An 11975-nucleotide genomic window follows, 5' to 3' on the forward strand; every position below is an offset into this window, starting at 1 on the left:
AGGGTACACTGGTTTGAACAGGAACCGTTTGCATATTTTTACATTGGGTTTGGTAAGAAACTGAATACAGACTAGAACCATGTGAACATGCCATTTGCAGGATTATTGGAGAAACAAACATCATCTCCATCAGTTTATTACACCGACCTGTCTATCCTGACAACTGACTTGGCTCCTGGGGCTCAAAGCCCAAGCCAACCAAACAAAAAATACATGTCACTTGCAAAATAAGCCCATAAACAGTAGACAGAATAAATCATTTAATTTATTAATCAATTATAATTCTAAATCAAATACAGATAGGTACAATCTTTCTATACAGCTTCATCATATGATTCAAAAATGTATTATTCTAAGCAGCATAAGTCTTTGATCGTAGTATGTACACGCTTTCTTATTTCGTTATTTTGTAGAAAAATACAATGGTGACCCATGGCTATTGGTCCGAGGCCTCTAGTGGGATGGGCTCTTTGTTATTATCAGCAGATTAGCTTGGTTTCACTGCCACAGACTTACATCAATGTTTTACACGTATAAATCAAATAAACATAGACTACAGTGTAAAAGTTTGAACTTGAGATGGCTAGCTAAAACCAGTTTTTACAGTGCCCAAAGCTATTCAGTGATAAAACGTATCCAGAATTGGCATAATTGGTGTATATAATTAATATATACTGTAAGTGCTGTAATGACATCTAATTCATGACGACTTCAAGAAAACCCAACAGTTCGATGTCGAATGTTTAGTAACAATACGAAATGTACACACCGCTGGGGTTAAGGATTCCCTTCGAAAATTTTCAAATAGTATCTCACTAGCCTAAAAAGATACCAAGATCAATCTGAAAAAACTAAAAGAAATACCTGCTGCTCATTCTGACAGGTGCCAAATAAGATATTAGTGCAGGTCTGAGATTGGCAGGAGCCAGGATAATCACACTGCAGGATGGGTTTAGTTCATGGGTGTGTGTGTGTGTGTGTCTGTCTGTCTGTCTGTCTGTCTGTACGTGCGCGAAAGAGGCTTAATGTTTTTCTCCTCATCTTGCAGGCTCCCCAGCCTCTGCCAGAATTTTTTTTTTTTGCAGGTTTCAATAGCATGTCAGACTGGTTAATAACTGAGCATAAGTCAGAATGAAGACAAATGGCCTTAAGGTTTAGACTCTGAAACCTGTTGCCAATATTAGGCTGCTCTGTCACATGAAAAGTTTCCTAATTGATTGATTGCAGGCAAATCTGTGGAAGTTTTCTATGCATTTATAAAGAGAGGAGGAAAATTACATTTATAAATTAACATTTCTTGTTAGTCAGGCCTCCAGTCAGAGCCCTTGAAGTCGCTTGAATCCTCCCTTTTGATCTTCTAAAAAAAATTATCTATTCACGCCGTCCAACTTGCATTTATCATGCAGTTGCATGCTCATTATCACTGCCAGGGTACCTGATTACCTGGCTAATAAATAAGATGTTGATACATTTATATTCATACAGCTATACTTTAGCTAAACATCCACCTAGTTGTCTCAAAGATCACTTTGGCCACAAGCACATCATTTCCGACAACGAGGGACACAACAGAACTAAAAACTGAAGAAAAAAATGAATGTGTCAAACGTATAGAAGGGCCAAAATGTTCAGAAGGAATGACTTCCCGGCCTTGGCTGTAGGTACATCCAGTCACTGCTTGGTTTGCCGAGGAAGGCTTCTCAAGGGCTTCGTTCAGCCAAAGTCTATTCGCGGTCTGTATTCCAGGACCATGGGGTATGTCTGAGTGTAGAAAGAGACATTAGTGTTGTTGATTTTCTGTTACCTGCAAAAATAAACAGACCTGCAAAATAAACAGCACAGATGCTGGCACATTATAACAAGCCAAGTGTATTTAACTAATGAGCTTTGCAATTCCAACTCAAATAGCCCGTATTCTACAGGAAGTCATGCCAAGAGACAGAACTGCCCCTTTTAACTGACTTCAAAACCAACATTTTCCTGGACGTTGTTTTAAGAACACACTTCCCTGTGAACCATCCCACATCCCTACGGCTGACAGCTGAAAGAAGACAGGAGGCAGTATTGGACATTCAGGTGCATGGCAACAAGCTACGGTATTTGTGGTTTCTCTATGACAGGAACTACACGCAGTTAGTCCAAACCACCTGCTACTAATAATTCCTAGGTGTCTGCTGGATATTCATCTAGAAAACTGCACGGATATATTTATAACACTGCATTTGGGAGCCAACAGTCAAGACCCACTAAGTATCTGAAATGGTAACACGAACAGTACGGGGGGGGGGGGGGGGGGGGGGAGTGAAGGTTTAATTCCCATCATGCTAAAAGAAAAGCGAAATGCTGACTATGAAAACAGTCCATAGGATAAATGTCTATCAACTAGCTGAAACCGTTACTAAGACACCCGTGTACGTCTGGGCTACTGTTGGATGAACGGTCCATTCCCTGTGCTGGCCGGGGAGGAGTCTAGTAACTTATTCAATTGGCCCTTCCCCGAACAGAGGCAGCTGTTGCACTTGTCAGAGGCTTTACACAAGTTTGAGCCCATTCATAACCTTCTTTTTCACGCACGCACGCACAGCAAATACCAGAGCCCCCCAACATGCTCCGCTTCCCAGTAGACTAATGTGTGACAGTGGTGGTGACAGTTTGGGAAGAAAACAGAGAAGCTCAAGCTGACCTGCCAGGGTGAGGACAGCCGGTCAGATGGCAGGGACAGGCAGGAAATGACTAAACAATAACCCGATCCCATGATGTCATCCGGCCCTGTGAGCTCCATGCTGTATTGGGCATTTGGATGGGTGTGGAAAATACTGGGCCATGCCAGAGTGTGTATGGATCAATAACAGGACTGACAAGTGCAGAGGTTTCCTAACAACTGGCTGAGATGGGAAGCACGGAGAGAGGCACAGAAGCAGGAAATGACATAATATACTCACATTGTCACCTTGCAGCCTCCAGCGGGTCATGTAGATGAACTCTAGAGTGTGGTCCTTCCCCATGATCTCCCCGTTGCACAGAACGTCCAGCTGAGAGAGAGGGGCTCACATGTAAGAAACCACAGAGGCACATACTGGTGTTAGACTACTAGTCCTAAAGGTCTTACCTCACAGGAGCTGGAAAGCTTTAACTTTAAACTGAGGAACTTCTTGATGGTTCCCACTGTGACTCGACTAGAGCAGCGAATGAACTTCTTCATCAATCCCTGAGATGGACAAGAGGATGTCACTGTCAGATCATAAAGGACATCTGATGTGGCTTGGGCATATTGAAAAACATACTCCAAAGGCTACTGAACACTCCCATATGACCCATGGAACACTCCCACACAACCCACGGAACACTCCCATACTACACTCCCATGGAACACTCCCATACCACCCACGGAACACTCCCATACTACACTCCCATGGAACACTCCCATACTACACTCCCATGGAACACTCGCACGGAACACTCCCATACTAACCACAGAACACTCCCATACAACCCATGGAACACTCCCACAGAACACACCCATACAACCAACAGAACACACCCACGGAAAACTCCCATACTACCCATGGAACGCTCCCACGGAACACTCCCATACTACCCAGGGAACACTCCCATACTACCCAGGGAACACTCCCATGGAACACTCCCATACTACCCATGGAACACTCCCATACTACCCAGGGAACACTCCCATACTACCCAGGGAACACTCCCATACTACCCAGGGAACACTCCCATACTACCCAGGGAACACTCCCATACAACACTCCCATACTACCCAGGGAACACTCCCATACTACCCAGGGAACAATCCCATACAACACTCCCATACTACCCAGGGAACACTCCCATACTACCCAGGGAACACTCCCATACTACCCAGGGAACACTCCCATACAACACTCCCATACTACCCAGGGAACACTCCCATACAACACTCCCATACTACCCAGGGAACACTCCCATGGAACACTCCCATACTACCCACGGAACACTCCCATACTACTCAGGGAACACTCCCATACCACCCACTGAACACTCCCATACCACCCACGGAACACTCCCACGGAACACTCCCATACTACCCACAGAACACTGCCATGGAACACTCCCATACTACCCACGGAACACTGCCATGGAACACTCCCATACTACCCACGGAACACTGCCATGGAACACATGTGAAGAGAAAAATAATTCAGCCAAATACAGACACAGGCATAACCTTAACTGTGTCTTCTCCTGCACGGACATTGCTGTGGAGACAGTCCAGACAGACGGCTATCTGGGGGTCGCTCCTGTGGTAATCTTGACCATCTTCATCACCATCTTCATCATCACTGTGCCGAAGCCTTTTAGATCCAAGGCTGTCTCCTGTGGGATAGCAAGGTACAAATGGTTTTAGGAAATTATTCTAGCCAGTCTAGAAGAGAGAGTTGTCCAATACCCGTGATTTACTTTAACAACATATAATAACATTCTTATTACTGTATTATCTGACATTAAGACCCAGTGCAGCAAAATGCATGATGGTCTGAATAGTTTTTTGTGTGCATAAAGCATACTCAATTGATATGCTATTGACAACATCAGGAATTGTGTTCAAGCCTTCTTCAGTGTGTACAGTACAAGTAGGACCAAATGCAAGTGGTGAGCAGGACATCACTGAGATTTATTCCATACCTTGGCCATTTTCTTTTGACTTATTCTTCCTCCAGAAATCAATCTCCTGCTGTTCCTCTTCTGGATCACACACAGTCATAAAGAACATTAAAAACATAAAGATCATCTCATGAGATCCAGTCCCAGTAATCAAATGACAACTGTCCCCCAATAAAATAAAGGCAGCTATCTAAAGATGAATGCACAAGCTGTAAGTACCTCTGGATGAAAGTATCTGCTAAACTACTAAAACACATTTAAGAAAAATGCCCCGGTACATATACCATTTGTCAAGTGCATAGTTGATAGAAACTTACTTTCTCGAAGTCCAGGCACAAGCTTGAAAATGATTTCCTCCAGAGTTTTGTCTAACCTGAAAGGGAGAGGCCAATTAAAGAGAAGAGAGAGGAAGCCAGAAGGGTTAAGACAAAGAGGAAGCTGTGATTTGTGTTGACGGAGCACTTGCAGTGTTCAAAACAAAGTGTTTGTTGTTTGCTTTTTTGTCTGCCAGAGTATTAGAGCTAATGAATGAGTATGGATCTTACCTTAGCATCTCTAGAGGGTTAGTTTCATGAACTTGAATGCCACATTTGGGACAGTCATTACTGTCTTCAAAGTGTTGGATGATGCAGCTCTTACAAACTGGAAAACAAGACAACTCCTATAAGTATTACATAATGTATGAAGCTTACAGTGGCTTTGGGAGAGGATGTGTGTGAAGGGATGGTGTGTGTGTGTGTTGGATCCAGGTGTAACAAAACATTTGAGTACCATAAGTTCCCACAGAGATCGTAAAACCTGACAAATCAATTATCACAAGGCTTTCAGCCAGTCATTACTAGGAAAAAGCTATTTCCATCTTAAAGATTAGGTTGAGGGTACAACTTAATATTAAAAAGGTGAAGTTATTGTTAGGGTTGGAATTAAAATGAATGGGTGGAAGAATTCTCTTTTGGGTTAGGTTTTGGAAAGGGACACTTACATGTGTGTAGACACTCAGTGACCGTGGTGGGTTTGATCAAATAACCTCTGCACAGAGAGCAAGTGATGAAGTGGTTAAAGTCTCTAACCAGGGGTGTCCTCTGTGCGGCCATAGCCAGCCAGTGTACAGAGCTTGGGAGGTCAGGGACGAGGGGTCAGTAATCACAGAGGTCCCTGCAGCCCCCGACACTGCTGGGGTGACCCCTATATTTTCCTCATCTTTGTCATCCTCAGCCAATCTTCATCGGCCGGGAAACATTCTTCTGAAGACCATTACCCTCAGGTTTCCTGGCAGATATAGTATAGAACACAGACAACGAAGAAAAAATATTATGTCATTTGCTGCATGCAGATGGGTTTGATTTCTACATGGGGCCAGTGCAACAAAGTACAAAAAGACATGCACTCACTGTGTTAGTATCTTTTAATAAGACTATCAGCTAAATTACTTGTCTAACACAGGTTACTCCATAAAACAGAACATGTGTATGTTCATCAAGCAAAACAAAACGACAGAACAGGTCATACATGACACAAATATAAATAAAAGTATTTACAGCGTTAATGGATGCGTTACGCCTGTCAAAATAACACTTCAGGAAAAATATCAACTGCCAATCCACCCACATAATTAGTGATGCAATAACAACAAGACTGCTTATTTATCTTAATGATAAAACACGCTTGCAAACAAATTAAAAATAGTATTCCAGCAGAACTGATATTCAGTACATAGCGCAGCACATAGCGGCGTAAACGTCATTCAAATGCCTCCCTCGGTTTGCTAGAAAAATCCTTGATACGCAGTTAAGAAATACAAGGACCATACGCTTCGTAGTGAAAATCGGTAGACTACGGTAGGATTATCTCAACGTAGAAAACGTCACGGTTTGCGTCACCTCTATCAAAACAACACTGAAGCCTCAAACATATGGCTACTGTAGCCACAACGAAATGTACACCACGTAGGCTACTTGAAACAAAGTTGCGACTTGCTAGGATTAGCCGTACGAAGTGAAGGCAGTGGACGAGCTCAATGCATCTGCTTCAAACAAAAACATTAACGTGCACTAGCATTAGCAATCTAAATACAGTAGTGCATATCATTTCACTCACGACACACGAGCCATCATCCTACCGTTAAAGTTTTGACTGTAGGCTATTACGGGAATTATAAACCGATAGGCTACATTCGATTTTTGTCTGAAACGTTTCAACGATATCGGCAACATTTAATTCTTACCTTGTAAACTCTCAACCTTTTCAATGAGGTTATAATAGCAGGTAGAAGAACAGGCAATCCGTGACACTGCGTTATTGGTGAATTCAGCGACGTAGTATGATACTAGTGGCAAGAATACGGAATTTACCTCTGCCTCGCAGCCACACAGATTGGAAAAGTGGGCGGGAGAGTCACTAGCGCGTGTGATGCTGCCAATTCATCATAGGCTACTTTTGCAACCCAAATTACTCATATTTCTTGTTTTGACAAAATGAGTCATATTAATTTCCCTACAAATTTATTACAAAAATTTATTTCGAATAGCAATTCAGGGATATACTATAAAAGCCATGCTATTGTAAAAACAATAATTTGGTTGTGTTTCTGGAGATCTTGTGTATCATTGCTGGGTGCTATTGTGAAACAGCAGTGATTCTTGGAAAAAGTTTTATTTTTGAATAAAGATTTTGGATACCTCAAATGAGATCTTTCTACAGAAACATACAAATGTATCATTCTACCTCAAAATGCCTTTACAGAAGGATTTGAAAAGTATTGTCTTCTTGGCATCCAGGGAAAATAATGGCACTTATATTTATCACAAGCTTGTCTCCAGAGTGACATAGCAGTGAGGGTTACTTTTTCATACTGCTCCCCGGGAATCAACCAACTAAGCTATACAGGAGCCACTTCTGACTGCTACGCAAATTACGTTTGATAAATTTGACAAATTCAGGAAAACCTCAAGGACAGAGGTGGGTAAGACATATTTAGATTTTAAATTACATTTTAATAGAAAAACTAATTAAGTTACTTATTCCGTTATATTTCAGGACTGGAATGTAAGCTTCACACGACACACGTAACCCTACTGAACATTGTGCATTGGCTTGTCCTTCCATTTTGTATTCGAGCATTAGAACTGGAAGCTCCATCTGTATGCTCATTACAACTTCAGTCCATGACCAGGGCCTAATCCTGCCAGGAGGCCAGCTATTAGCTTCAGTCCACAATCAGGGGCTGGCCTCTCCATCAACTCACCCATCAGGTTTCTAGCATATATACCCAAGAAAACTGGTAGATCCTAAAGGAAATGTTCTCCCAAATGCCACTCAGGGGTTTAATCTTTCCATCAACTCACCCCATCAGGCTTCTTAAAAATTATGGAGACCAGCTGACCTTTGGGCCACCCTTGACATCGGGGGTTATGCACAGCCTTGGCCTATGGCCAGGGGTTGGCCCTGCAGACTCAGCACGACCACAGTTTAAGATTCAATGATTAAACATTTAAGTTACACTTGCCAAATGCGTATTTAGGCTAAACCCTCAGTTCCTCAACCTGTGTTCTATGAGTTTTTAAGAACCAAAATCACACTACATTTTAAATCATACGAAATGCAGAAACCTCCCTATCTTTACTATGGAAATCATGAAAGATGACAGATAGCCTTGTGATTATAGCATCTTAAGTTGCTAGGTGGAACTCTTGGGCAAGGAAGGTGAAAATCCTTTTGTTCTGTCCCTGAGCAAGGCACTTAACCCTAATTGTTCCCAGGTGCTGCTGTAAATAAAAATGTGTTCTGAGGACACCCCTAATTTAACCACAATATAAAATGGCTAAATTTGAATCAGGTGCATCAAAATAAGTGCAAACAATTTGAAAATGATCATTCAATTTCCAAGCAATAGGAAGTACATTCAACCATCTGATCGATCATTTACAAATAGAAAAAATTCCAGACCACTGGAAATCAACATAGGACAAGTCACCCCACAATTCAACCCAAGACCGGACCGAAAGATGCTCACAGTTTCTAAGAACACCATGAAAACATTAAGGAATCTACAGGTGCTGGTCATAAAATTTGAATATCATCAGAAAGTTGATTTATTTCAGTAATTCCATTCAAAAAGTGAAACTTGTATATTATATTAATTGATTACACACAGACTGATATATTTCAAATGTTATTTAAAATGTTATTTTAATTGTGTTGATTATAACTGACAACTAATGAAAATCACAAATTCAGTATCTCTGAAAATTTGAATATTACTTAAGAACAATACAAAAAAATGATTTTTAGAAATGTTGGCCAAGTGAAAAGTATGAACATGAAAAGTATGAGCATGTACACTACTCAATACTTAGTTGGGGCTCCTTTTGCCTGAATTACTGCGGCGTGGCATGGAGTTGATCAGTCTGTGGCACTGCTCAGGTGTTATGAGAGCCCAGGCTGCTCTGATGGTGGCCTTCAGCTCTTCTGCATTGTTGGGTCTGGCGTATCGCACAATACCCCATACCTTTTCTATAGGGTTAAGGTCAGGCGAGTTTGCTGGCCAATTAAGAACAGGGATACCATGGTCCTTAAACCAGGTACTGGTAGCTTTGGCACTGTGTGCAGGTTCCAGGTCTCTTTGGAAAATGAAATCTGCATCTCCATAAAGTTGGTCAGCAGCAGGAAGCATGAAGTGCTCTAAAACTTCCGGGTAGACGGCTGCGTTGATCTTGGACCTCAGAAAACACAGTGGACCAACACCAGCAGATGACATGGCACCCCAAACCATCACTGACTATGGAAACTTTACACTGGACTTCAAGCAACGTGGATTTTGTGCATGTGACTCTCTTCCTCCAGACTCTGGGACCTTGATTTCCAAAGGAAATGCAAAATGTACTTTCATCAGAGAACATAACTCAGCAGCAGTCCAGTCCTTTTTGTCTTTAGCCCAGGCGAGACGCTACTGACGCTGTGTCTTTTCAAGGGTGGCTTGACACAAGGAATGCAACAGCTGAAACCCATGTCTTGCATATGCCTGTGTGTGGTGGTTCTTGAAGCACTGACTCCAGCTGCAGTCCACTCTTCGTGAATCTCCCCCACATTTTTGAATGGGTTTTGTTTCACAATCCTCTCCAGGGTGCGGTTATCCCTATTGCTTGTACACGTTTTTCTACCACATTTTTTCCTTCCCTTCGCCTCTCTATTAATGTGCTTGGACACAGCTCTGTGAACAGGCTGCCTCTTTAGCTATGACCTTTTGTGTCTTGCCCTCCTTGTGCAAGGTGTCAATGGTCGTCTTTTGGACAGCTGTCAAGTCAGCAGTCTTCTCCATGATTGTGTTGCCTACAGAACTCGACTGAGAGATCATTTAAAGGCTTTTGCAGGTGTTTTGGGTTAATTAGCTGATTAGAGTGTGGCACCAGGTGTCTTCAATATTGAACCTTTTCACAATATTCACATTTTCTGAGATACTGAATTTGGGGTTTTCATTAGTTGTCAGTTATAATCATCAAAATTAAAAGAAATAAACACTTGAAATATATCAGTCTGTGTGGAATTAATGAATACATTATACAAGTTTCACTTTTTGAATGGAATTACTGAAATAAATCAACTTTTTGATGATATTCTAATTTTATGACCAGCACCTGTATAGGCCTCTCTTGCCACAATCAATGTTGAGGTTCAGGAGCCAACATTAAGAAAGAGACTGCACAAACTTCACCTACATAGGTAGTCAGGAAGGAAGAAGCCTCTGCTCTCAAAAAATAATATCAATACACGATTAACATTTGCCTGACAACACCTGGGTAAAGACTACAAAACGACTGGAACATTGTGCTGTGGACAAATAGGATGATGGTGGAGCTATTGGGCCGCAATGCCTGAAGACATATTTGGCAATAACAAAACATAGAAAGAAAGCTTATGCCCATATGGATCCAAAACAACTCTTGGGCAGATTACCTCCTATCAAAAGTGAACTTCCTATCTTTGATAGACAAACTCAGAGCAAACAGACAATGCCACCCATTTTCTACTGGTGTTGTGATAATTTCCCCTCCTGGAATAAAACAATTTATAGTCATAGTCACAGTATACATACTATACAGTGAGGGGAAGGTATTTGATCCCCTGCTGATTTTGTACGTTTGCCCACTGACAAAGAATTTGATCAGTCTATAATTTAAAAAATGTCAAAAATATTATAAATTTATGTGAATTTTAATCGGTGAAATAATTATTCGAGACCTCTGCAAAACATGTCTTAGTATTTGGTGGCAAAACCCTTATTGGCAATCACAGAGGTCAGACGTTTTTTGTAGTTGGCCACCAGGTTTGCACACATCTCAGGAGGGATTTTGTCCCACTCCTCTTTGCAGATCTTCACCAAGTCATTAAAGTTTCAAGGCTGACGTATGTCAACTCGAACCTTCAACTCCCTCCACAGATTTTTTATGGGATTAATGTCTGGAGACTTGCTAGGCCACTCCAGGACCTTAATGTGCTTCTTCTTGAGCCACTCCTTTGTTGCCTTGGCCGTGTGTTTTGGGTCATTTTCATGCTGGAAATCAATCCACGACCCGTTTTCAATGCCCTGGCTGAGGGAATGAGGTTCTCACCCAAGATTTGATGGTACATGGCACCGTCCATCGTCCCTTTGATGCAGTGAAGTTGTCCTGTCCCCTTAGTAGAAAAACACCCCCAAAGCATCAACACCATGGTCAACACCATGGTTGACAGTGGGGATGGTGTTCTTGGGGTCATAGGCAACATTCCTCCTCCTCGAAACACGTTGAGTTGATGCCAAAGAGCTTGATTTTGGTCTCATGTGACCACAACACTTTCACCCAGTTCTCCTCTGAATCATTCAGATGTTCATTGGCCAACTTCAGACAGGCCTGGGCATGTGCTTTCTTGAGCAGGGGGACCTTGCGAGCGCTGCAGGATTTCAGTCCTTCACGGCGTAGTGTGTTACCAGTTGTTTCATTGGTGAATATGGTCCCAGCTACCAAGAGATCATTGACAAGATCCTCCCGTGTAGTTCAGGGCTGATTCCTCACCGTTCTCATGATCATTGCAACTCCACAATGTGAGATCTTGCATGGAGCCCCAGACCGAGGTAGAGTTACATTTATTTTCTGTTTCTTCCATTTGCGAATAATCACACCAACTGTTGTCACCTTCTCACCAAGCCGCTTGGCAATGGTCTTTTAGCCCATTCCAGCCTTGTGTAGGTCTTCAATCTTGTCCCTGACATCCTTGGACAGCTCTTTGTTCTTGACCATGGTGGAGGGTTTGGAATCTGATTGATTGCTTCAGTGGAC

The 11975-nt window shown here is 42.2% G+C and overlaps 1 protein-coding gene across 3 annotated transcripts; it reads right to left on the minus strand.

Annotated features, from left to right (window-relative positions):
- Positions 1 to 247: 247 nt before the first annotated feature.
- LOC105008387 (polycomb group RING finger protein 5-A) lies at positions 248 to 7039 on the minus strand. Of its 3 annotated transcripts, none has more exons than XM_010867679.3 (9): positions 6887 to 7039; positions 5645 to 5931; positions 5208 to 5304; positions 4980 to 5035; positions 4684 to 4743; positions 4232 to 4374; positions 3110 to 3208; positions 2943 to 3032; positions 248 to 1761 (listed from the first exon to the last, which is right to left on the minus strand). In XM_010867679.3, the coding sequence occupies exons 2-9, from the start codon at positions 5754 to 5756 to the stop codon at positions 1714 to 1716; spliced, it is 705 nt and encodes a 234-aa protein (XP_010865981.1). In that variant the 5' UTR covers positions 5757 to 5931; positions 6887 to 7039; the 3' UTR covers positions 248 to 1713. The 3 variants fall into 3 exon arrangements, with proteins under 3 accessions (XP_010865981.1, XP_010865980.1, XP_019901771.1); XM_010867678.3 differs by having other exon boundaries at positions 4226 to 4374; XM_020046212.2 differs by lacking the exon at positions 6887 to 7039 and adding an exon at positions 6201 to 6613 and having other exon boundaries at positions 4226 to 4374.
- Between the last annotated feature and the right edge of the window lie 4936 nt (positions 7040 to 11975).

The sequence above is a fragment of the Esox lucius genome, chromosome 5 (assembly GCF_011004845.1).
Source record: "Esox lucius isolate fEsoLuc1 chromosome 5, fEsoLuc1.pri, whole genome shotgun sequence".
NCBI lineage: Eukaryota > Metazoa > Chordata > Actinopteri > Esociformes > Esocidae > Esox > Esox lucius.

What these genes read in the sequence shown, in the direction of transcription:
- LOC105008387 (XM_010867678.3), bottom strand. Translation starts at nt 5,756, where the DNA reads ATGGCCGCACAGAGGACACCCCTGGTTAGAGACTTTAACCACTTCATC. An exon ending in CAGGAGAAGACACAGTTAAG is followed by an intron (nt 3,209 to 4,225) that starts GTTATGCCTGTG and finishes TGTCCATCTCAG; the next exon opens with GGATTGATGAAGAAGTTCAT. An exon ending in GGAGGCTGCAAGGTGACAAT is followed by an intron (nt 1,762 to 2,942) that starts GTGAGTATATTA and finishes TTCTACACTCAG; the next exon opens with ACATACCCCATGGTCCTGGA.